Source organism: Eutrigla gurnardus, assembly GCF_963514095.1.
Source record: "Eutrigla gurnardus genome assembly, chromosome: 15".
In the NCBI taxonomy this organism is placed as follows: Eukaryota; Metazoa; Chordata; class Actinopteri; order Perciformes; family Triglidae; genus Eutrigla; species Eutrigla gurnardus.
This window is the reverse complement of record NC_139938.1, coordinates 12691754-12718241: the sequence shown is the minus strand read 5'-3', so window position 1 is coordinate 12718241 and position 26488 is coordinate 12691754. Positions and strand designations below refer to the sequence as shown.

At 41.4% G+C, this 26488-nt stretch overlaps 3 protein-coding genes and 4 pseudogenes across 7 annotated transcripts; 3 read left to right on the top strand and 4 right to left on the bottom strand.

Moving 5' to 3' along the window:
• Positions 1 to 321: 321 nt before the first annotated feature.
• Positions 322 to 1501, bottom strand: LOC311026049 (claudin-4 pseudogene; annotated as a pseudogene). Its single transcript has one exon. The product of its transcript is annotated as a claudin-4 pseudogene (transcript).
• A 762-nt stretch (positions 1502 to 2263) lies between these two features.
• LOC311026047 (claudin-like protein ZF-A89) lies at positions 2264 to 3036 on the bottom strand. Its single transcript, XM_084029351.1, has one exon. The coding sequence runs from the start codon at positions 3012 to 3014 to the stop codon at positions 2382 to 2384; it is 633 nt and encodes a 210-aa protein (XP_083885477.1). The 5' UTR covers positions 3015 to 3036; the 3' UTR covers positions 2264 to 2381.
• Positions 3037 to 5136: 2100 nt separating this feature from the next.
• Positions 5137 to 6100, top strand: LOC311026046 (claudin-4 pseudogene; annotated as a pseudogene). Its single transcript has one exon. The product of its transcript is annotated as a claudin-4 pseudogene (transcript).
• Positions 6101 to 7552: 1452 nt separating this feature from the next.
• On the bottom strand, positions 7553 to 8254 carry LOC311026045 (claudin-4-like). The gene has a single exon (XM_084029350.1). It carries the CDS (start codon positions 8216 to 8218, stop codon positions 7580 to 7582), a length of 639 nt encoding a protein of 212 aa, XP_083885476.1. The 5' UTR covers positions 8219 to 8254; the 3' UTR covers positions 7553 to 7579.
• Positions 8255 to 9135: 881 nt separating this feature from the next.
• Positions 9136 to 10256, bottom strand: LOC311026044 (claudin-4 pseudogene; annotated as a pseudogene). Its single transcript has one exon. The product of its transcript is annotated as a claudin-4 pseudogene (transcript).
• Positions 10257 to 17488: 7232 nt separating this feature from the next.
• On the top strand, positions 17489 to 19160 carry LOC311026042 (claudin-4 pseudogene; annotated as a pseudogene). Its single transcript has one exon. The product of its transcript is annotated as a claudin-4 pseudogene (transcript).
• A 2473-nt stretch (positions 19161 to 21633) lies between these two features.
• On the top strand, positions 21634 to 23602 carry LOC311026043 (claudin-3-like). The gene has a single exon (XM_084029349.1). It carries the CDS (start codon positions 21799 to 21801, stop codon positions 22447 to 22449), a length of 651 nt encoding a protein of 216 aa, XP_083885475.1. The 5' UTR covers positions 21634 to 21798; the 3' UTR covers positions 22450 to 23602.
• Positions 23603 to 26488: the final 2886 nt, after the last annotated feature.

The window sequence follows — 26488 nt, the reverse complement described above, 5'->3', positions numbered from 1 at the left end:
TGTAGAGCACACAGTGTCAACATTACATGTTTCTCTTCTATCGTACTGAATTTTGCAAATTAACAATTTGAAAAATAAGTGTAAATATATGAGAGACAAAGAAAATGCAGAACTTCTGTACAAAAATACAAATGTACAAGGTGAATGTATTGGTTTGTTAAAGGTATAACATGTCATCACTGTCAGCTGTGTTTTTAAACACAGCATTCAAGCTTCAACGCTCGTCTTTGGCGAGAGGGAGAGAGAGAGCCCAGTGGTGGTCGAGTGAGCTAGAGAGTGAATGAAGAGTTGGACCAGCATTAGTGAGGACAACGCCTTGAATTAGATTAATCAAACGTTATTTAATAATTGTTACATTCTAAAGCAGGAATAAACAAATCAACATGAACCTCCTCAGTTTACAGACACCGCAGTGTGATGACTTGTTGCAAACAAAGACACATTTAATTGGCAGTTAAAAAAAACACACTATTGACTCTGCATTATTTAACTTTTTTCCTTCATTAACATAATATAAAATCACATTTCACAAGTATTGGCTCAACCCGACTTCATTTTTTCATTCTTCATTTTAAAAACAAGCAGAAACAGCTGGTTGTATGCTACACTTTTTCATATTTTACATAGATTATCTGTTCATTATCAGTATAGTGCATTTAACTAAATGTTGAAAAAGCAGTTATAATCAAAGACAGTAAAGTCCATGCAGGCTTGGAGATGTCATCTCTCCCTCTCCTCAGCATCGGTAGGTGCTACACAACACACTTCCTCCAATGACGAGCAGAGCTCCAGACGCCCAGCCCACATATATGGAAGCTCCGAGCTCCCCCCTCCTACCCGAGGTGGTCAGGGGGTTGTAGAAGCCTGTGATGATGCTGTGAGCCGACAAGCTGACAGGAATAATGCACAGGAGTCCTGCTAATATAAACACCAAACCTCCGGCGAGGCCAATATTAGCTTTGGTCAGCCAGTCGCCACGCAAGAAGTTGGTGCAGCGGGCCCCGACCACAGTGAGCCCAATAGCCACCACGCTGACGGCGATGGAGACGCAGATCAGAGCCCTGGAAGCCTGCAGGTCCTGTGGCAACGCCAGAATGGAGTCGTAGGCCTTGCACTGCGAGTGACCCGTACTCTGGATCACACAGTTCATCCACAAACCTTCCCAGAAGACCTGAGCGGTGACGATGTTTGCCCCAATGAAGGCAGTCACCTTCCACATGGGCAGTCCACAGATGAGGATGGTGCCAAGAAAGCCGACGATTGCCAAACACACACCAACAAGCTGCGTCCGCATTCTGCCAAAAGAACGATCCAAGGCATGTAACTTTGCTGCGAAGTCAAAGACAACAAAATCCACCTGGAGTTGAGCCGGAGGTCATTTTTCACCACAAGCGTTCCCGCTTCTGTAAACACAATAGTGTAAGAGTTTTGCTGCGTGGTTCTTGTGCTGCGAGTCTGAGAAGGAAGAGCAACAGGGAGGGGACTTTGCAAGTTTGTGGCTCAGGTTTCCTGCTTGTCCTGATTCTGGCTCACTGTGAATGAGGAGGAGGAGAACAAAAAACACTCATGTATGAAAGATTGCTTTGTGACCCAAAACTAAGTTTGGCCATTTTAAATTCCCAGAATAGGCCAACTTTCACATCTCAGGTCAGACTTTAAGGGATTTATTAATTTTTTAAACGTTAAGCTATGCCCATCTCAAACTTTTACTGGAGTAAATAGGAAACCAAATCCAGCAGCTGGTTAGCTTAGCAGAAAGCAAAGGGACACGCTAACATGGCCAATGGTAACAAAACTGTCCAGCAGGTCGTTTTATAAGAGCATGCATGGAAACATGTTCATGAATGAGCTTGAGGGGTGGTAGGCAGGTTTTGGTGCCTCTGGACAGAGCCAGCCTAGCTGTTGGCCCTGAAGCCTTTGACATGTCACAGTAGACAAATACCAGTATTTTTTTAGAGTGTGAGGAAGTAAACGTGTGTTTTGCATAGTTTCCTCACAGGAGACCGACATGTCACAGTAGGGAAAGCATAGGGGAAAATAAAATGGCTCAAACACAAGTTGCTTTGATTTCTAGGTTCCTGTTAATTGCGCACGCCGACTTAATTGTCATAGTTGGCGACACCAGCACTGGAGTGTGGTTGTTCCTGGGCGTTGCCATTTACAAGAGTTTGACACGAAAGAATTCTAAATAAGCTAGAACAGGTCGAGTCAAGACCAAACCATGTCATTTTCCACTAGAAACACTTTAGTCTCCCACACAAACCAAGAAAAGCTAGTAATTGTATGAAAGTTTCATTTATTAAAAAAAAAGTCATAACACCTTGAAATCATTAAAAGTTAAGAGCATAAAATATTGGTTCAAAGAATACAGTCCAGCCATTTTAAACATAGGCACCTCCACTAGCAGCAGAGCGTGGGGCAGAATATTTGGCAGAGTATCTGCTGTCCTTACGCTGTCGACACTGGCAGCAGAGAAGAGCACCGCCAATCAACAGGAGTCCCGCCGATCCCCAACCGATGAACAGCGACGCGCCGAGCTCCCTCCTCTGTGCGTCGGCCATAATGGGGTTGTAGAAGTTCCTGATGACCGTGTTAGCAGACCAGGACACGGGGATCAGGCACAGGATGCCGCCGACGATGAAGAAGACCCCTGCAGCAATGGCTACCCTGCTCTTGGCGTCCTCGTCCTCAATGCAGTTGGTGCATTTCCCCCCTGCGACGGCGAGCAGGATTCCCATCAAGACGACCAGGATGGAGATCACAACCAGGGCCCGGGCCGCCTGCAGATCACGGGGGAGGGCCAGCATGGAGTCGTAGACCTTGCACTGCATCTGTCCGGTGCTCTGCATCACACAGTTCATCCACAGGCCCTCCCAGAAGGTTTGCGCCGTCACTATGTTGGTCCCAATGAAAGCAGACACCTTCCACATGGGCAGGGCGCAGATGATGATGTCGCCCAGAAAGCCGATGGTTCCCAGAAAGATGCCCAAAATCTGTAGTCCTGCAGACGCCATAGTTGTCTCACTCTGAGCAGAAGCAGCAATGAATTACAAGGACTTAGGTTTTCACCTGCAGCTTTTATACCCACATAGGCCTCTTCTGATTGGTTGTTCAAAATTGTTCAAATTGAAAACACCTGTGGTAATTAAGTAAGTCTCGTAGTGTCAGCCACACACTGGTAGACGTTCAAATGGGATGATTTTGAGAAGTATTTTTGCAGCTGTCCACATATCAAACGCTTTGCTTCAAATTCTAATATAAATTGTGTCGGTCAACCCTGAAATACCTCAACCAATTTTATTTGGTTGTATTAATTAATCTGAAATATTCTCTATATATTTATTTTTATTTCATTGTCTTGATTTATGACATTTGAAGCTGCAAATTCAACACATAATATTTTCAAATTCTTTTTAGAAAAGCCTGACTTTTATTTATAGATCATGTGTTTATTTCCCCTGCTTGCAGGCTTTCATCTGAAACCATGAGAGGAAATAAGACATGGAAAGTAGGTGCAAGATTCTGCAACATGTAATAAGAATATACAAATATTTTCCTGTTATATATTTTTGAAGTGTCTATGAAGACCATGAATATTACGCCCAGGCCTGATTGCCACGTTCATGCTCTTTGACCAGAGCAGCAATCAAGCCGAGTGATTCCACCTGTGCTGATTGGCCAGCGAGCCTCAGCTGACCCGATGGCTGTACTACAGCGCTTCAGATGGATTGCCATTCAGAGATAATGAGAGAGTTCACTGTATAAGGTGCCGTTTGACACGTCAGTTGAACCTACTACCGCACAAAACGGGGCCGATTACGTTCCGCTTAGATTTTTATAATGATTCCAGGAATGTATTTTACCACTTAATATGCTCTCAATGCCTACTGTTTATTTCTAATGTGACACATTCTGCTCTTTAACTTCATGAAGCATATTTAAAAGTTTAAGAACTACATTTAGGTCTGCCACTGTTCCATAATGCATATGTTGGATTTCATTTTTCATTTTTTCTGCCAAACCAAAGTGAAATTAGTTGTATTGATTGCATATTATCTGTGATTAATACCAACAGACTAACCCGTTTTCTACTTATCAAGACTTATGTAGCCCAGTCATCTGTTGCTTGATGCACACCTCAAAGTCCTCTCAACTAACAATGTGATGGAGCAGGACAATCTCCCAAAAGAACTGGAGATGAAAAAGTTTAACTGAAGATTGCGCAGCAGGAGCATAAGTAAATGCATTTTTGTTTTGCTGCTATTTATTTTATATACATTTCTCTCTCTGTTGTGGAGACCGCCAGAGAGAGACCCTCAGGCCACGATGCAAGTGAAACAGCACCCAAAATCCCCCAAGGTGGTCTCTATTCTGACCCTGCATTTCCTGAGGGCCACATGGGTCCCCTGCACATTTTAGATTTTTTAAAGTTTACACGTAATGGTATTCTATTATATATATTCTCCTTGGTGAGTTTTTTATTGACCTTTTGACCTCATTATATATACACACACACACACACACACACACACACACACACACACACACACATACACACACACAAACACACATGCACAAGAGGAAACAGATAAATAATGACACATAGCTGTTGTTTCATACCTCATATTCATAGCTTATTTACAGAGTTACCAGTGCTGAGGTGCTCCTGGTGCTGGAGGGACATTTTGGCAGGCTGAAGCAGAGCCTTTAAATACATGAAGAACACCCTCTAGTTGGGAACTATGAAGAGTCCATTATTGTTTAATATGATTGATAAATAATAAAATATTCTATTTTATATATATACATATATTCTAATGAAATATTCTATATTCATATTTTAAACAAAAGTTAATATTTGACAGTATATTTTCCCCACTCCATAAAGTGAGCTTTTCATGTTTCCACATAGACTACACTGTTCAAGATTCTTTCCTTTATTGTAGCTATGGTGGGGCACCACAAGGCCTCTTTGTAGGAGAGAAACTCCTCTGAACTTAAAGGCAGCGTGATGGATGTTTATATCTGAGCGTTGGAGCCAAAGCCCACCCAGTGGAGGGGGCTACCCAGGGGCATCTGTGGGTCATATAAAACCTCCCCACATTGGGAAAGCTTTCATTTTGCAGCCCAGTGAAGGACTGATCCAGAGCAAGAAAGAGTACCACCATCAAACAGCAATGGCATCTTTAGGGCTGCAGATTCTGGGCGTCGGGTTGGCGGTGCTTGGATGGATTGGAAACATACTGATCTGCATGCTGCCCCTGTGGAAGGTGTCTGCTTTCATCGGGAACAACATCGTGGTGGCTCAGACCATCTGGGAAGGACTCTGGATGACCTGTGTGGTGCAGAGCACCGGCCAGATGCAGTGCAAGGTCTACGACTCACTTCTGGCCCTGCCTCCAGACCTCCAGGCCGCTCGGGCTATGGTGGTCATCGCCATCCTGTTCTCTCTGTTCGGCCTGCTGCTCTCAGTGGTCGGGGGTAAATGCACCACTTGTGTTGGGGACAAGGTCGCAAAAGGCAGAGTGGCCATCGCGGCGGGTGTTTTCTTCATCCTGAGTGGGGCTCTGTGTCTGGTGACCGTGTCGCTGCCCGCTAATACCATCATAAAGGACTTCTACAACCCCATGGTTCCTGACGCCCAGAGGAGGGAGCTGGGTGCATGTCTGTACGTGGGCTGGGGAGCATCAGGACTCCTGCTGATCGGTGGTGCTCTCCTCTGTTGTCAGTGCCCGTCAGGAGGAGACCGCTATAGTGGAGCAAAGTACTCTGCGCCTAAATCCACAACCCCCGGGAAGGAATTTGTCTGAGTTTCTGTGTTACATGAGAGACGGCACCCTTTAATCAGCACCAGACTTTTCATACAGTACAAACCTGTTCCTAATGAGGTTGTGATTTGCATTGATTAATGTCTTTTTTCTACTAACACATTGTGGCCTTTTGTTATTGAAAATTACACAAGACTCTAAAGGTATGTGCCATGTTGCAATGATTTCTTTGAATATGTTTTAATTTCTGTATTCATTCAGTGTCAGATTCTCCATGTAATCATTTATATTTTTGCAACATAAGCACTTCAGATAGAAGTTTGATTTTGTTCTTCCATTCAGAAAATAAACAATCTGTTTTTTTATCAATAACTTTTTTATGCCTGTTTATGAACGTATTTTCACTTAAGTAAAACATTTAGATATTTCTCTCTCGCTTTTATTCTATGCTACATTTCAGAGAGAAATGTTGCATATTTTACTTTAAAGTTTGATATTTTATACACAAAACATGCTACATTATAATTAAACTATTGTTTAAAGGCAACAGGTGTCATATGCTGTACAGATAAAGCTGTATGAATAAAACATGACTATATAAAATAGTTAAAAAGTTCAAAAATGCTGCTCAGACATTCACATCATAATCCACCATACATATAATATTGACAGAGGTCAGTCTGCATAATGAGGACATTTACAGATACTTTTGAGTACATTTTGTTGACAATACTTCTGCACTTTTCCCTACGAGCAAGTACAGATTTTATTGCATTTTATTGCAGGGATTAATAGTTGCAATAGTTGTAATGAACTATTTAACACTATCTATAAGATCTGAATGCTTCATCCACCACTGGCTTCATCTGAGTGGCCAAAATGGAAACGGACACAAAAGAGAAAAATAACAAGAGCACATTGTTTTCCTTGTCAGACTGGTTTCAATTGAAAATGTCTGTAAACAAAAAGAAACCCATTAAAGATGGTCAGGATAGATCAACCTGACAAGACTTGGCAGATGTGCTCTTACTGAGCAAAGTGTAAATATCCATTCTTTGTAGATATAAAACAGTTCCTTAGCAACATGAATCCGAGCGTACACAGTGCACCGTTGTTTCTTGCAGTGACGTCCATTTTACTCGAGACAGAAACTGTAAATTACAGTCTCAATAGAGGGGCCGTGGATTACACCATGGCAAACAGCTCAAGCAGATACAGTCAGTAAATTCCCAGGAGTCGCACTCCCCTAAATTCCTGAATGCCTTATCACGTTTGCTTATTGAGAAGTTCAGTCTCAGCGTCACAGTATTACAGTATTTGGTGCAGGTGCAGAGTTAACATGAGAAAGGAACGCATTGATGCAAAGCTTTATTTTCTGACGGTTGAAAGGTAATTGGAGGTCCATCAGTGATCATTAAATCATCTTACAGTTAATTAATACAACATCACCTAATTTCAACATATATATCAAAATTAGCTTTTGAAAAATCACTATTCACACGTTGTTTGGCTTTCAACCCTTCCCTGAACAGCAGTTATATTTGCATCACTCCATTCAGCCTCAGTCTTTATGAGTTAAACAACTTCTAAAAGTGGGAATTCTGTTCTAGAAATGTATATATTTCAGGTTTTCAGCTCCCATCACTAATAATTGACAGCATATGTTGTTGTAAACATTGATATGGACACATTTAATCTGAAAAAAGCCACCTGACAATATATGGTACTTTACTGTGCTGCATTCATCCAACATTAACACATTTCAATGAAAATCTCAAGACATGTTATGCTGCGGTTCCAACCCCAAAAACTCACACATAGTCCACGTTTGAAGATGCGGTTCTTGCAGGGGCAAACTTGGCAGGTATGTAGGGTCTTGTGGCCTCCTTTGGGGGGCAGTTATTGCAGAGCAGGCCTCCTCCCAGCAGCAGCAGCCCGGCAGAGCCCCAACCGATATAAAGCGCAGCCCCGAGCTCCCTCCTCTGAGCAGCAATCACCAGGGGGTTGTAAAAGTCCCGGATCACCGCGTGAGCTGACCAGGACACTGGGATCATAATCAGGAAGGCGGCTATTATGAAGATCACTCCGGACGTAATGCAGGCTTTGGCTTTGGCCACTTCGTCCTCCATGCAGTTGGTGCACTTTCCTCCAACCACGGCCATGAGGACGCCGAACACCCCGACGATCACAGCGATGACCACCATGGCCCTGGCGGCCTGCAGGTCTTGAGGTAGAGCCAGCATGGAGTCGTACACCTTACACTGCATCTGGCCCGTGCTCTGGACCACGCAGTTCATCCACAGGCCTTCCCAGATCACCTGGGCGGTGACGATGTTCGCCCCGACAAACGCGGTGACTCTCCACATGGGCATGGCACATGTGATGATGGTGCCCAGCCAGCCGATGAAGGCCAGCAGCACACCCATGATCTGGAGGCCCTGAGAAGCCATGAGAACGCCACTGCAGCCAAGGACTCAACTTCTACGCGGGAAGAGGCTGCGCTTAGAGAAATCCTATTCGATTCTGAATGCATATGAAGACAACAGGCGTTGTAATTGCTCTCAGAGACTCCCACACCTGCTTGAGGAAGGGTTTGCTGTGCTCTGATGCTCTGAGGTTCCACTGTGAGAAGATAACGGCTTTCCATTGTGGTTCAAACTTTCAGGGTGGAGTTTCTGTGCTCCCGGACAAAAGGGGGGAAACTGAGACCTGATATCCACAAACCTCATTCTCTCTCTGTTCATTGTTGCTTTGTTACCTCAAGCAAGACTTAGAGACGGGGAACAATGGCTCCAGATCCCACCTGTGTTCACACACACACACGCACACACACACACACACACACAGATCAAGCCTTGAGCAAACACTTGGGTTAAGGTCAGGTTGCAATCTTCATTTAATCAACAGAGATTCAACTCTCAAATATATATATATATTTTTTTACCTATTTCAGACTCTTGCTTGGCATGTTCAATTAACAATCCTACTAATCCCAAGTTGAACATTTCTTTATTAACTCTGTTAAGGAATGAAAACAGGTCCTGTGAGATTTGTTTGTAGACTCACAGTTTGAACAAAAACCAGTTTCAAACCACCTTGCTTCTTTTTTTCTGCCACACCTAAACCTGATTAACAAGTCGGACAATAGAACATTCTCAACCGTTGTGAGGGTATTTTATTTTTTAAAGCAATCCTTGGTATATTTGTGTGTCACTAAATGTACAAAAAGTATAAAAAAAATACATGTCAATATAAAACATTTGAATGATATTTTGATTTGTTCCATTTTAAGACCACTGGATGAAATTGCGCTGAACACAGCTGCTGTGGGAATACAGATGAAAATAAAAAGCAAGCACAAGAGATGTCTGATTTGTAAACAAAATATTTATTTACATTGTAACTGGCACATTGTGAATCTCATACATATGGTTTATACAACCCACATACAAATTAGGTTATAGAATATTCATATACTCAGAAAAGACTTACAAACACACATATTCATATTGACAACAATACATTTACAAATAACTCCGTTAACAAACACAATTGAATTTCCTCTCTGGGTATGGTTCCTTTCTTGCCGTTTATTTCCTTCACAACATTCTCATGAGGAGTAAAACTCTGGGCTACTTTAACAGTAACATCCTGAAATATCACCACTCAAAACCCAGTAGCACCAGTGCATCTGTCCTAGTAAACATGCCTTAGTAGAAGCTATTTACTGGTTTCCAGATCAGTTTCAGACATAGTCTTTCCCGGACACTGGTGCTGAGGCGTCAGATTTGGCAGCCTTGTATTTTGCGGTGTAGGAGCCTTCTTCTTTAGGGGGACAGTTGCAGCAGAGCATCCCACCTCCGATCAGCATCAGGGCGGCCGCCCCCCAGCCGATGTAGAGTGCAGCACCCAACTCTCTCTTCTGGGCGCTGACCAACAGCGGGTTGTAGAAGTCTCGGATGATGGTGTGGGCCGTCCAGCAGACAGGAATGAGGCAGAGGACCCCAGCTACGATGAACATAACTCCAGCTGCAATGCCCACTTTGGTCTTGGACGTCGGATCTTCGATACAGTTGGTGCATTGCCCCCCGGCTACGGAGAGCAGGATAGCCAGGACGCCCACCACGATGGAGACGATGGTCAGGGCCCGGGCAGCCTGGAGGTCAGAGCTGAGGGCAAGCATGGAGTCGTAGACCTTACACTGCATCTGGCCTGTGCTCTGGTGCACACAGTTCATCCAAATACCTTCCCACGAGGTCTGCGAGGTCACGATGTTGCTGCCGATAAACGCAGTGACCTTCCACATGGGGAGGGCACACACGACGATGGTGCCAATCCAGCCCAAGAGCCCCAGAGCGGCGCCCAGAATTTGTAACCCAGCAGACACCATTGTGGATTCCTCTCTAGCGGTGACGTAAGCCTGTAGGTTGTTTGTCGTCTTCTGTGATGGAGGCACGTCCTTCGTTAGTCAGGTGAGTTTGTTAAATGGGACAGGATTCTGTAGAGCAGGTAGATATAATCTCCTCTCTGAGAAAGGAGGGGCTGTGGAGGAAAAACAACTCAGGTCCACTCCCCCAAACTCCACAAACCTGTTCACCCTCCCCCCCAGCCATCCGGTCTCATTCAGTTCAACAGAAGAAAACATGTGAAACTGTTTTGCATAGCACCACATGCAAGATTAAACACAAATTTAACACAAATTTCATATTTAACAAAAAAAGATAGCATCCGAACATTTAGTTAGCTCATCCTCCCTCTTAAGTCCCCCTCCCCCATTTTGAGTTTCACCTTGAGCAGCAGAAGGGTGGAGTCCTAAGTGAGAGGTGACTCAGTCGGTTTTGAATAACAATACCTCTCTGACGAAAACTTCAGACATACCAAATATGGTCTTGTGCTTTATGATTTTGCCGTATTACACTGTCACAAACTATGGATGACACACTGCTGGAGTCTAAATATATATCTGGAATGTTTCTCACTCAAATGTGTCATGTTTACTGCATGAAAGATCTTAGTTTCAATGAAATGTCAAGAAGATAAACAGGTCACGTGTGTTAAGTCAATTTTGTCAATATTTAATCAAAATCACAATCTTTCCTTTGAATGAACCTTGACTATCAAAGGATGACACAAAACTTCTAAAACGATGCGCTTGGAGCAGACCGTTACAAATTCAGACATTGTAGGAGAACAAATTAAAAAAACATCACCAGCGAATGTCTTCTGTGTGAACATTCTGCAATTCAGAGACATTAAAAAATGTTGATAAAGAAACATAGAAACGACCTGGTCACACTGTTACACTTTAATCACCGAAATGATTCATCAACTATTGTCCGTCCTTTGGGTCAACCTTTCTTTGAGGTTTAGAAGGAGACATGTTGGTGTCGGTCACAGTAAATATGCTGATGACTGGAAGTGTTTATGAATATAAAGAGCCAGTGTTTATACTCTGGTTTCACAGCCATGCTAGAAAATGATTACTGATAAAGTTCAATCAGACTGGGGAGTTTAAGACCCCTGATCTATAGTCACATTTCACTCACCCTTTGTGTTCTGCCTTTCATGATTTTGAGCAACACAATCTATCATTTAGATAAGCTCGAAATCACACAATCACTTTGAATTCTAACAGCTAAAAAGGGGGAAAAAAGGTTTTTGAGGTGAAAACATACAGCCAGATAGCGCTCGCTGGAAAAACGTTCCAGATAATAGCAATAACATTTCTGCTTGAACATATAGTGATTTATCAATTCTTGGTGATCCTCTTTGTGTTATTTTGTGTCGAAATATTGATCTGGGTGTGTTCACAACAACCAGTCTTGTTTTAACGAAGTATCTGTGTAATCTGTGTTTATGCGCTTTGGTGTATCTGTATTCAGGTTTATAGCAGGTCTTCTTCAATCCTCAGAGCTGTTGTTGACTGGTGTGTAAACAGAGGGTGGAAAAACCTGAGCCACACTTTGCAATTACAACGTTTAATAAGGAAAGACAAAGTGCGAGGCATGTGACCTCTGATACTCCCATACTCCCACAAGAAATCCAACCCTCCAACATGATTTCATCACACCCCATCATGGTTAGATAAGGAAATGCGGCTTCAGTCATTTTGTTACTTTAAAAAGTAGGATTATATTTCTGTGAAATTGGTTGTGGGCGTAGTGGCGAAGGGCGACAAAAAGGATCCAGTGTGTGAGCGTTGTGATGTACGACGTATCTGACAGGTCTGGATTTGGAAAGTTTTTACCCTGACATGAAAGAAAAATGTTGAACTGTCTGCTATTTACCGCTCTGCCCAAAGGGAGGCAGCAGCTTCTACTTTCACAACATTTACTGTGTGTGTGTGTGTGTGTGTGTGTGTGGTTGGTGGAGTATTCAAGTGAATTTCCCTCACTTGAAGGTTTTAATCTAAGAGGAAGCAGAGGCAGACCGATACCTAAATCTTTAAAAATGCCGTCAGTTTAGTGTCTTGCCTTCAGTCTAATTTCAGTTAAATTCTCATGATGCAGCAATAAAATACACAACTTGGGTTTTGTTTAGAGCTTTCTGCACAAAGAGGGAAACAATGATGATGTCTGGGCGGTTGTGAAAGTAGCATCAGCCAGTGTTCAAAGAGCTTCAAACTGCAGTTTTTAATGTGCCCATAAATCTTGAAGGAGCCATTAAATCCAAGGCCCCCTACCGCTTTCAAAGGAATTATTACTTAGTAACTGAGAGTCCACTTACAGAGCAGTATCGCTACCGACCAGTGAACTAATAAAGGCCAGGAGTGGAAATCCCCATCTTTCTTTGAAATGAGTGGCTGTGATTGGTAAAGAGATATTTCTAAAATAATACAGATATAGAAGGGGGGTTTGACTAAAAAGGTATGTCAATAAATAGGTGTGGTGCATCTACCTCAATATAAAACTAGAACATTGTTTTGCATTTATTAAGTATGGGGTGTGACGGCTTGATGAAGTCATCCCAGGCCAAATGTTTCTATTGAATTATACTGCCACTGACTCATCTTCACAGACAGATAAACAGCTTGCTTGTTTCATGATTGTCAACTGTGACCAGTGTGCAATCTTGCCTCACCGGTAAACATTTTTCAACATGTCAATGAAATATTTTGAATAATTTGCAGATCATTATACTGAGAATAATAACTGAGAAACAACTCTGAATTTCAGATTAAAGTCGAAAACTAGAATCTTCTCTGACATTAAAGGGGCAAATAAAGGGAAAAAACTTTTTTTTTCTTTATTTAAAAAACAATGGTAATGTCAGTCTCTCTCTCTCTCTCTCTCTCTCTCTCTCTATATATATATATATATATATATATATATATATAAAAATATGCAGGCGCTTTACTTTATTGCATAAAGCCTGTTACCATTTTGTGTCACCAGATTCACTACTTCATGACTCCTCTTGGGGGCGCTCATTAAATGAATGAGAGCAGAGTGAAAGGACAACTCAGAGAGGGGGCAGGTGGATTTGGACAGGATTGAAAAACAAATCAGATAATGTGGACCCATTTCTATTTATCTCAGGTTTACTTAAAAGACGTTAAGGCTGTTAAGCACTGACATTTGTATTTTTGCATTATGTTAAACAACTTCAAAACTGTTCTGTTTTCTGGCCTTTTGCCAGTTTATGGCTAATTTGGAATGATGTCACACATAGACATGTTCAGTCAGTGTGTGTGTGTGTGTTAAAGATTTAAGACTATGCACTTTGTCATAGGCTACATTGTTTAATCTCAGTTGACAAATTCTGTGAAACTGACACCACAAAGTGAATAAACAGTATACGATTCATTCCTGATTTTGCCTTTTCATCTGTATTGAAAGGACAGTATCTATACTTCCTTATAGCTCCTGTATTTCAGTTACTACTGTACAATAGTACGATAGTTGATGATCCATGAACGTATTGGTGTTTCCCTTGGCAGTAAACCAAACAGATAAACCTGTAATTCATACAGTGTGCCCACTAAAATACCCTCTCCACACACCCAGTTGGATGATTATTTACATTTACATTTATTTATTTATTTCGGGCATGTCAGTTAAATCATCATCATCACACTTTGCTCAAATAATACACATTATATCATTGTGTTTTATCTGCAGCTGTAGAGAAGGGAAACTCACACTCTAATGAATTCACCGTCACACCCAAAGGAAACAACCGGGAAATAGATAATCCCTCTACGCACTGAAACTCATTTATCAACTCATGTGAGAGATAGAACTGTCCAGTGAAACTCCACAAACCAGCCAGTTGTTACAGTACTTATAAGCAAAGAGCTGTGTTGGTATTGGAAATTTATGTTTGGGGTATATTTTATGCCAAATGTATAGCTAGCCAGATATTTCAGATGTTTCCAGACTGAATTGTTGCCCATATTTTGTAATCATGGTTATCAGTCACGTGATTCTACATCATCCCCACTAGTAGCTACCCAGAATGCCGCCATGTTGGGTACCTACCTGCCAGCCAGCTCCCAAAACTTTTGCATCTCAACAGTGAGGAAAGAAAATGTCATGTATTGGATATGATCCATATACACTGGGAGAGCTCTTTAAATCACTTTTGTCCACCAATATCTTGCCCGACATCCACTTTAATGACATATTTACCTCATTCACAATCCATAATCATACACTGGAGAATCTCTTCAAGCTTTCAAGACCACGGAGACATACCAGTATTTTTCTGCGGTTGGAGTCCTTTAAAGTGCTTTTTAAATCAACTTTGTAAACAGCTGCTCACCGCTATCGAGCTGTACTCTTAGCTTGTCACCATAGCAAAGGTTAGCTAGCAAGGCTAAATCATGTGCCATGTTCTACCTGATGCGACTTAACCGTTTAAAACTTCAATGTTGTTGAAACAGGAGCTTTGCTGACTCTCTAAGGTCACCACTACTCGACTCCGTGCCACTACTTTAGCATTGCTAGCATATCGGCTTGTTTCACCGGTTGTTAGCCTCGTAAGCTAAATACTTCCAAACAACACTTTTGCTTTGTTAATGTTCTACTAAAACTGGTAGTGAAGGCCCTCCAGCAGCAGCACTAGCTGTGTTCAGTCAACTCAGTGTTGTTGTTCATGTGTTCAGCTGCTAGAGAGGGATGGAGCTGTAGCTGTCTGTCTGCGCTGCACGGAGACGACGCGGGGACAGCGCAACTGGCGGAACTGTGGCGGGGACATTTTGATACTTTTGCAAGGTAGTATCGAATCTGATACTAATTTTTAGTATCTATTATTTATCGAGTATTTTCTCGCTCGCTAGTCGCTACGAGCTCGGACTGGGTATACAAACCTATGCGTGATATGTATAAATCATATTTTCCAATTCTCCCTTTGCAGTTTTCTTTGTGTTTTTCCCAAGTCATCAATAATAGTTGTGACACCACTTAATAATTTTGAGTGTTGATTGATATTATTACTTACCAGTATTTTTTATATTAACATAAACGGGTGAGATGGGTCATTATCGTTGTAAATTTTTTGATTTTACAGCCAGCTGATTTTCCTCATATAGTCTGACTCCTTTCATCAGATATTAACAGCAAACCCATTGTTCACTATTGTACCTAGAGTGCACTGTTGTAAGAGGAGTCAATATTGGACTTAGTCCATTTGTCAGTTGGTGAAGAAACATAGCTCCAAATTAAATAAAACATCTCTGTTTTAAGAATTGCGTAGGAAAATAATATCTCAGAGCTTTGTACACACTGTAGTAATGCTGGTGATCAGCAAGTCCAACATCAAATATTTCCTGTTTAAACATGCAAACAAAGAATTTGATAACAGCTAGATTTGATCTGAATTGGCAGATTGTTTGTTTCCTTCCTAAACACCAAGATAATCTGCCTTTTTATCAGGCTTTATCTTATCATGGTTAACCATTTAGCAGACGTGATTGTCTAATATTGAAGTGTGATAAAGTGTACTCATATACAAGATAAAAAACTGTGTCAGGGTTTGATAGTGGCACCGAAGTGATGACTTGGACAAATTTCCAGACTGATCTCATGAAGTAGCGTATATGACATGCCAACTCGTATGCCATTATTCCGTGTTATCACTACACACAATCGCCTTTTCGCGTGTTTATCAATGCCGAACCCTAACCCTAACCCTAAAGGGCGTTTACATACACGCGGATGTGATGGGTCGTTTCACTAGAGGGCGCTGACAAACACGCGGATGTGATGGGTTGTATCGCTCAGAACGTACACATACACGCGGATAGCTCGAATTGCGTACAGATAATTTGTATAATAATGTATATTTACGAAAAGTCATGATGCCACGTTGCAAATGTCGGTCTGCCTCTATAGGCGAATACTACACATATCCCACATGCCAAGCACAGACATTATCATTTCTGCATGACATTTCTGCTTTTATGTATATTATGTGGATCAATCTAATCAAATGCTAATCAAAGACAACCTTGTGTTAAAATGTTCAAAAAGGATACGCGATTTAGGATTTAATTAAAAAAACGTATACTAAAAAAACAAACTCCTAAAAACAAAATCCAATGGAGAAATATGGGAACCAGTGCTATGTTTACTTCCGGTTTGGCCAACAAAAATATATCATCCATGCAGCACTATATTGTCTGTGTATCCAAAATATGATATACAGTATATTATTATTAGGATGTTTCCAGTATATGCAGATTCATCTGCCACCATCAGGACCAATGTCTAGACTCCCCCGGTAAGAAACAATGATATTTTTTCTTTCTTCAGTTGTCCCTGCTGATTGAAATGTGCATTAATCCACGACGATGAAAATAGTCCCTAACAAATACACTTTTATACAGATTTGAGTAACATTTGCTAGAAACGTCAGCTGTTTTAAGTACAGAGCAAAGAAATAGGAGTAGAACAGATATTTTCATCCATTTTTATGTGTACCACTGTCATTGCAAAAATTGTTGCTGGCTAACCTCTGTATAAACCAAATTGCTGTGATTTGCGGATTCATGCTTGATGTGTAACACAGCAGTTTCAGTGTCTAGTGTGTGTGAAATACCAACAAACACATGATTGGGTTTGGTCTTTTCATGGGACTCATGTTTCAGTTTAATATTAATGTGTATCACACTGCTGTTGCCTAAAAGTTCATCTATACTGCACTTTGCATTTGCACCCTAACATGAAAACTGAAATATTGGCTGAAAGAAACTTATCTATAAAATATAATTTGTAACATTTCTAGTTTGTCTTTAACTCAGATTTTATTGTGTGATTACCCCGAGACTGTGTGACCAGTGGAGATGGTATGTGTTATAAAAGCTTACGAGAACTGTAATATGGTGTTTTTGTCAAGGGAATAAGAGCGTCACAACACAAAAAAAATGTTGACACGCCTATTAGAATCCATCTCTGTATGTGTTACAGACTCATGTGGTCACATATATACCACATAACAAGCTCTGCTTGGCCACTCATTACCTACTGGCAGTAATAAAGCAGACACACCCAGAGCTACCATGGGCAAAAGGTTAAACCATAAAACTTCTCTTCGTTTGAAAAAGCACACAAACGAGCACCAACACACCCAGGTGGTAAATGAGGCCAATGCCCAGGACTCGCCTCATTGGCTTGGTTTGACGTGTGATGTCATCTCTTAGGAGGGCCTAACTTCGTAATAAAACAACACACAGATAAGGGTCATCAAATCCTTAAGAACAGTAGAACACAAGAATACAACGTCTGAGTGGACACGTAAACGAGGCAGAGTTCACACAGGACGCACACCGTGACAAATCGACTCTTTTGGACTCGGCAGCAGGTGCAGTAGCTACAGCCTGAGGACCAGGCATACATGGTGGAAAGAAGGGTCGACACCGAGGAGCTTAAAGGGCAAAAGCAAGAAGGCCTTTAAATATCTGCTAGAAAATAAAAGGAGGAAAGGGACGCAAGGAAAAGAAAGGACGAGAAAATTCAATAGAGAGGAACTAAGAGGAAAGGAAGGACAGATAAAGAAGCATTTGATCCAACGAGGGGACGCTTGTCCAAGTGCACGATGGTGTCTTTTGGGCTTGAGCTGGTCGGCGTCATTCTGTCGGTGCTCGGCTGGGTACTGAGTGTGATCAGTTGCGCCTTGCCGATGTGGAGGGTCTCTGCCTTCATTGGATCCAACATTGTCACGGCTCAGGTGTACTGGGAGGGCCTGTGGATGAACTGCGTGTTCCAGAGCACGGGGCAGATGCAATGTAAGGTCTATGACTCCATGTTGGCTTTACCTCAAGACCTTCAGGCCGCCAGGGCGCTCACCATCGTCTCCATCATCGTGGGGGTGGTGGCTCTACTCATCTCTATGGTGGGAGCAAAGTGCACCAACTGCATCGAGGATGAAGGGGTAAAAGCCAGGGTGATGGCCGCCTCGGGCGGCGCGTTCATCACAGCGGCTCTGACCCAGCTGGTTCCCATTTCCTGGTCAGCGCATACCATCGTGATTGAGTTCTACAGTCCACTCATCCCCTCTGGTCAGAAGATGGAGATAGGGGCAGCGCTGTATCTTGGCTGGGCCGCCGCGGCCCTCCTTCTGATCGGAGGGTCCATCCTCTGCTGCAGTTGCCCTCCGCAGGAAGAGAAACCACTGAAGTACAGCGCGCACCCTCAGAGTCGCGTAACGTACTCCGTCGCGCCGAGGTCGAACGCTCCAAGCTCCTACAACAGGAGGGACTACGTGTGAGGGAAGAGGACAGGACTGAGGGTGGAGGGGGAGGAAGAGTGACCTCCTTTTACTATTTTCACTTGTCCTGATTATTTGTACATTGTCAGGAGATATGTGTAAAGAAATGTAGAAGTAATAATAATAATTACATTGGTTTAACTGGAACCAAGCAGTCACCAGAAAAGGGCCAAACCAGTTTGGTGGATATTCAATATACGTGTAAATATGAAGGCAGTTTTTTGATACTTTTGAAAAATGGCTTTGAAAGCTCTATATGGTACTTTTTGATGGTACCGTTTACAATTACCACTGGTCTAAATCAAGAACATGTGATAAAATATGGTAAGCGGAGTTCAGAAATTTGGTCTATGTGGTCAGTTCAACAAGGAGAATTTATCCCATATATATTTATTATTTGTGCATATAACATTTACGCTGTGAATGCTTCTCATTGTACTGATAAGTGTGTACATAGCAGGTATCATACTGTCCACTGTTGTAATGCAAATAGAGACACTTGTGACTTGGGCGAATAATATTTTCTTGCTATTATTGCTTTTATTGTCTATATGCAAAATACTCTCACTTTGGGCTCCAAAGCAAGGTCAACATGGCAGAGTGAACTTTAAAAGAAGTAATGTAAAATAAATGTGTTGGGTGATTTTCTATCTCTATCACATTATGTGGCTGTGACATTGTCTACAGAAATGACTGATGTAACTTAAATAACTAATAAAGTATTTTACAGTGAAATATTATTTGGGCCTAATTTATCCTTTAATCTTTGATATCATTTTAAATCAATTGCATGAAAGAAGGTGTTTTCAAAGTTATTTCTTAAATATTCTGATGTCATGTGATGGGAAGTCCCTTCTTTTTCTTGTCAGTATCTGATCCACCCTTTTCCTGCTTTGAATAGTAAAATGATCCCTCAGCAGGTGCGTTCAGGTACAGCAGAGCAACCTGTCGATTCTGCACTCGGAACGATATTACATATCACCTATTTCTGCTCCTCTGAACAACATTGGATGGACCTCTTAAACTATATTTCTAACCCCTCTGTGACGATAAGAGCACCCAGTTCACTTAGGTAGAAAATAGCAATACCATAGTAAATCTGTAGTTAGTAGATGTGAAATACCAAAAGTAAATGTTCTAGTAATTAGAATGACCCATTTCAAGATAATGTATATTATATAATTGGATCTATTGATGAATTAATATGGACATCACTTTAATTTCAGCTGGAAAAGTGGGGCTTATTTTAATTACTTTATCAACTGCGTGTGAATTCTTCTTAGGGAATCTTAGGGAATAATACATTGTCATTTTTTAGTTAATCCTTTATCATATAATTAATTGAGATTTTCGAAAATAGTGTAAGTAAAACATATAACTGCTCAAGTAAAGAACCATACAAATTGTAGTTAACTGAAGTTAATGTACTGATTTACCTTCCAGCACTGGTGACACAATTATTGACAGCATTTAGATTTAGTTTCAGCTTGCATTCTTCCACTATGATAAAAGCTTATGTTTAGTTTGGAAAATATATATTTACTAGCAAGACCAGAAGCAGCTTCTGCTCGTTTGGTAACACGAGCTGATGGTCACCACAGGTGACCTGATACAGATAGCCTACAGGTTATCACAGTTATCTCAGCAGTAAAGCATCAGCTCATGTTGTTACATAAACATGATGGAACGTCAAACAGAGCCTCACTGTTGTTCAGCCTTGGGGGTTGTTTATGTGTGGAGTTGCTTTTATATCTTTGTAAGAATGTGAGGACATGTTTTTGTTTGTGTGTTTGACTAAAACATTGAAATCAATGGCAACATACAAATCATTTTTTTTAACCCATATGGATTACAAAAATATAATTTGACACATCAAAGAAAGTTACAGTTACCCTACATTTTTCCCCTAAATATGATCCAAAGGGGAACGCCAGAAAGGCCTCTCTAGGCAATGAGCAGTCCCATGAGTAAGCAGGGTAAATTAGTACCTATAGTTTGGACAATGGAGAGTGTTCAGTAGATAGGCTACACTTTATTTCCATCTTTCCATGAAAATATCCCTTCCTAATGCACTTAGAATGTATTGAGAACTTTTTAAATTCACACATGGTAGTAGAAAAACTCAACACGATCAACTTATTGTGTTTATTATCATGATCCGTGATTAAAAAAAAAATCGTATGTCGTCTTATATACCGGTCATATAAATCATTGCCAAACATTTTACATTTTTGGCAATCTTCTTAATTTAAATTTAATTTACAGAACTTTTCATGGCAACTCCCTGAACAAAAATGTTATTTAAACATTTTCAAGGGAAAAATGGCAAATCCTTATTTTCAGAATAAAAAAGAAACTAAAACATTCCGACTTGTTTGGCTAATCTTCAACATGGAATAAAATAATACTGCAAGCAACAGTATTTTCTTCTGTTGCACAGTACTCTCAACCTTGAGTCTCCAGGGATCATTTGGTCAGAGTAAAGAGCTTAACCGATACTGAGAAGATCACGCTGTCTGTATGCTAAAGGTGTCTGCCCATCAGCCCATTCTGTTTTCTGTCTGCCTGCTCATATTTGCTCTGGGTGCAGTTATTCCGGTTTCCAGCAGAGTTTTTGGATTGTATTCCTAACAGTGAATCCTGACTGGAACCAGGAAGTAATCAATAGTATCAGAGGGACAGAAGCCTGAGTGTGTGTGTGCGTGTTTGCACCATTGTGTGTGTGTGTGTGCATGTGTGTGTTTGCACCATTGTGTGTGTGTGTGTGTGTGTTTGTGTTTCTATGCTTACTCACAACAAGCTTCCTAAGTAGCCAGAGGCTGAAGCTACTTGTTCTCCACTTTGGTTAACTACTGCTTTTGTGCGAGTAAGTATTTATGTTTAACGAACTATACACGGTGCTTTTTCAAACAGAACTTCTCATTCCCCGTTCTCAGGAGACATTTTACCGGTAACCAACCCCCACCAACCACAGACACACCCTCCCGCCATCACATCCTTCCTCACCCGCCCTTCCTCCAGCTCCCCTCCTCCACTATATGTGCACAGGTGGTGGCTGTTTTTTGTGTGTGTTAAGACGGCCTCCTGTTGACATCATCGCCGGGGGACTCCTCCTCACTCCCCTGAGATATAAAGGTTCTCTTGTTTCCGTGGCCGCATCTCCTAGTTACATCACGCCCTCCACCACCAACCTACAGGTGCTCACACTTCTCAAAGACGCTGAAACAACAGAGGGGGAGGAACTCTACTGCGATCCGAAGAGGGTTGTCTGAAAATCCGTAGACCATTGAAGTTTTGTTCCGTCATCAGGCGAAGAGCCAGCATGTCGATGGGCATGGAGATCGTGGGCATTGCCCTTGGAGCGATTGGTTTTATTATCGCAATAGTGACATGCGCCCTGCCAATGTGGAGGGTGTCGGCTTTCATTGGAGCCAACATCATCACCGCTCAGAACATCTGGGAGGGTTTATGGATGAACTGTGTGGTCCAGAGCACCGGCCAAATGCAGTGCAAGGTCTACGACTCACTGCTGGCTTTGCCTCAGGAGCTGCAGGCCTCCCGAGCGATGGTCATCATTGCCATCATACTCGGCATAATGGGGGTCATGATCTCCATCGTCGGAGCCAAGTGCACCAACTGCATCGAAGATGAGCCCTCCAAAGCCAAAGTGATGATCATCTCTGGTATCTTCTTTATCCTCAGCGGCCTTTTGGTCCTCATCCCTGTCTCCTGGACGGCCAGCGTCATCGTCCGGGATTTCTACAACCCCCTCGTGACCAGCGCACAGAGGAGGGAGATTGGCGCATCGCTCTACATCGGCTGGGCAGCGGCTGCCCTACTGATCATTGGTGGGGCAATGTTGTGCAGCAGCTGCCCGCCAAAAGAGAAGCAGTACAAGCCACCCCGGATGGCTTACAGCGCCCCGCGCAGCACCAGTGCAGGCGGAGGGTATGACAGGAAAGACTATGTTTGAACAGAAGTGTGTCAATCCGATCGATTGGTAAAGTAGCACAGTATGAAAATGTTTGTTGCAATGTTTTGTTGTAATTTGCCGTCTGATACCACAGGGTGAACCCCACCATAAGACTCCGAGATGAAGATGTGTGTGCAAATACTGATTTTTCTGCTTTGCTTTTGGCCGACATGTTCATTTACATGGCTTTAAACTTGTGCTCTGCTATAATCCAGCCAGTGTGTTTTAGGGTTTGAGAAGCTCCTGTTTTCAGTAAGAAGATTTGAGCCCGGCTCCTATCAAAACAACACATTATTCTTTAGAAATGTGTGTCCCTCTGACAACATGTTGTATTTATACTCAAATTTCTGTGACATGTGAATCTGAAAAAGCCTGAGTGAGTGTCGCTTTATCATTAGCTGTTGGTCTGCTGGTGTCGTGTTTCACTGAAACCTGGTGTTAAAAGCTTCGTGTCATGGAAAAACTCTCATTTTACATGGATTTGGTTGTGTGATTGCTCAGTGTGTGTGCGTGTGTGTGTTTTGCATGTATGATTTGCTTAGGAGAGTTTCTGTTGAGACTGAAACTAAAGATGGATCCATGATACGCCCCCAGGTAACAACCTAATCTTCTTCCTCACAGTTCCAGTTTGTAGAATGAAAAAACTGTTTCAGTTACCACACAAGGACCTATTGTGTCTTAATGTGTGAGTATATTTTATATTTCTGAAATAAAATGTAATATAATGTAATCTAACACCACATACTCCACTCTGTGTCTGTTTCAGATAGACTTGTGTTGTCTTTTTTTTTATTATCTTATTTTTGTATTTTTTATATCTATTTTAAACAAAAGCCTGTATGGTCTATGGTGTGTGTGTGTGTGTGTGTGTGTGTATGTGTGTGTGTCTTTGTGTGTCAGCTTGAGGCAAAATGACTACAGCTGTTGTAGGATGTTTGTTTCCAAATCAGCAGGATGTGTTTTGTGTGTAGAAATCAAATATTTGGCGTGGCTTAATTTATCTTCATATCTTTTAAAAAAAGATTGTTTGTGTTTTGTTTTGTTTTTTACTTTTGTTGCATTCAAATATTGTTAAAAGAGCTGATTTATTCAATAAAATTGCCTTGTTATAATTGAAATTCAAACAAGATTTCAATAAAAGTCCAACTAAGAATGCTGTGTGGCGGGTTTTTCTTTTAATTCCTCTTTGCTCAAGGGAAGATGGGTTAACCCCTGTTTAAGTGCTAGAACACTACAGGAGGCACATCACAAAGCATGTGCTACCAAAACAAACAATAATACGTCCAGATCAAATAGTTTAAAAAGCCAAAAGTTTGCTTTGGGAGTTGGGTTTCTTTGTTTAGCCAGCGTTAGAGGTGAGTTTCATTCAGCTCCATTGGGCTACCAGTCAAAGAGGTTTTGGTTATATCATGGAGGAAAACTGGAGAGAGACACAAAAGGAAGTGAACAATCAACCTTTTACAACAATTGTTCTGACAATTGACAAAAAAAATATATTTGATAAACCAATAAGCACCTTGTTGAGGTACTAATGAATATATTTTCATAATTATCTGGAATTGTATATCGTGAATTGCAATTATTTTGGATCATGACATTTTCATATCATCCAATGCCTAGTCGGGAAATGTCACATGATTAAACCAGAGAGTGGTTTCACAGCCTTATCTGCAAAGAAAGAGGGAAGAAGATAGAACCAAAGGTACTTTATGAGTCTTGAAACGCCCCCCTGCTACACGTACTCCACACTTAATAGTTCTCTGCCACCAGGTTTTACTGATCAGTCGCACACACACCTTGTCATACACCTGTAATCTCAAAGGACCATGATCAAGGAGGGTCAGTGAGTGGAATTTGACCAAATCGACAGGGAAAGGGTGCTAAAGGGTGACTATCACCTATTTCGATAACACAATACACTGATTGACCTTTCAGTATTCTTGTCTTTGAGTGGTGCATTGCTCTATACAGACAACTGGTGAAATGAGTTTTAAGTTTTCAGTGCCGTTGATAAAGGATCATGTGACGCAAAACAATCACACAGGCAGAAGTCCATTCTGGGGAAGAAAGAGATTCAAATTCTTCTATCTGCAGTATAATCTCTGTAGACTAAAACACAATGAGAAAAACAAATCAGGGCATGCATGTGCTGCTTTTTGTAATTATTATTATATATTAAACAAAAGAAAAGGGAATCAAGGAAGAAGAAGAAGAAGAAGAAACAAAACAAGGGGTTGTATTACTGCATTGGAAGTGAATCAGCGTACAGGTGATGTTGCGCACTATGAGGTGAACAAAGTGAGAAGTCGCATGACGGGGCCAGAAACATTATAATAGAGGTCATTGTTCTTTTAGAATCCAGAGATGTTACTGATTGAACATTTGAATGTCAACTTCTCTTTCCAGCAGGAACACGTGAAGTTGACAGTCCGAAAGGTAGCAGACTTTCTCACAAACAAGATGATGACCGAACAGCAAAGTCCAACAGGTACCTGATAGAGAAAGTATTAGCCCAGGGTATCTCAGATTTTTTAACCTTGCTGACTGTAAAGCAGATAAAGTATCTGTTGCAATATTCATCCAGTGTGTGTCAATACAAATGTCGTATTTCAGATGTTTTTATGCTTTATAAGCCTAAAGGAGTCAGAAGGAGCTGTGATTAGGCTGTACTACCACACAAAGTGCTAGACATGAGATTAATAAATTAATTAGATTAGCAAAAACCCAATAATCACATGTATATTGTGCTAATTTTGTGATTAAAAAAACTTTCTATTGTCCAAATTGTGTATGCCTGAAGATATATTTGCTCTAAATCTTCTATTTTCACAAGGAGATACAGGGCTCTCTGGTCATTTGGAAGGAACATGTTGGCTCATGCTGTAGTTTATCAGAGCCAAAGCTTCAATAATCACATAAAAAACTTCTCTAAATCAAGAATTTAAACCTCCAAGGAAGTAAATGAATAGCAGCTATATTCCAGAGTCAGAACCAAAAACATGAACATGACCTGAACCTCCACAGATAACAAATGTTTAAGAAAGTAAAATAATTCTAATCTGAGGGTGAAAGGCACCACAACGCTCACAGCTTTGCCTTCTGCAGCTGTGTGCTGCGATCACTTTGCCGGCGGTAAAGATAAAGATGCTAAGAGCTGTCCTATGCATAAACTATTTTTTACCAGCCGTGACAGTGACGTTGCTATAGTTTGTGTGAGAGTAACCTTCTTTAACTACTCATTTGTCAGGTGTTTATATAACCTTCTGTCAGCGGACAGATATTGTCACCGCGATAGCGGGTAAGAGGCAGTCAAAACCTTTACAGGTGTGTACCTGAGATAAAAAATAAAGGCCACGTTTAGATGGATAGGTTCTGAGCAAGGCCCCCAGAAGAAGGAGGGCAGAAGGTGAGGAAGGGGGCATAGGCTGACGTCTGTTTTCAGACTCCTGACAAGGTTTTCCCTGAAAGGAGAACATTCCTTTCCTCTCCCGGACTATCCTGATAATTCTGCAGCTATCAGGGAGTTTGGAGCTGCCTTTATGACTTGATTAATCTTAAAGCTATTTATATCTGTAAATACAGATAGATTGGAGCAGTTGTGAAATACTGAAATAGCGACTAATTGGACAGAAATATTTTGATATCACTATTTATGTGAAAAGGCAGCTAAACAATAAACACAGCCCGCTTCTGTTTTGATATCAGAATACTGACAATTCTTGTCCCAGAAAGACCTTTTCAGAAAAGTGTCTGACTTTTCTTACTTTTTAAAAGACAAAATACAGAGAATATAACAAAACATACAACGAAAATGTGCCTTATTGACTTAGAAATGTGGATACATTTACAATTTGTTGAAACAGTAGGGACAAAATCATGTACTATAGAAGGGTCTTGCTTTTTAAAAAATTAATATCTGAACATTTCTCTCCATGATTGACTATGAAAGATGGGCAAAGGGTTATAAAGGTGACACAGACACTGAAACGATCACAGTGCACCAGTGAAAGCAGAAGTATCAGTGAAGCAGAAGTTAAGA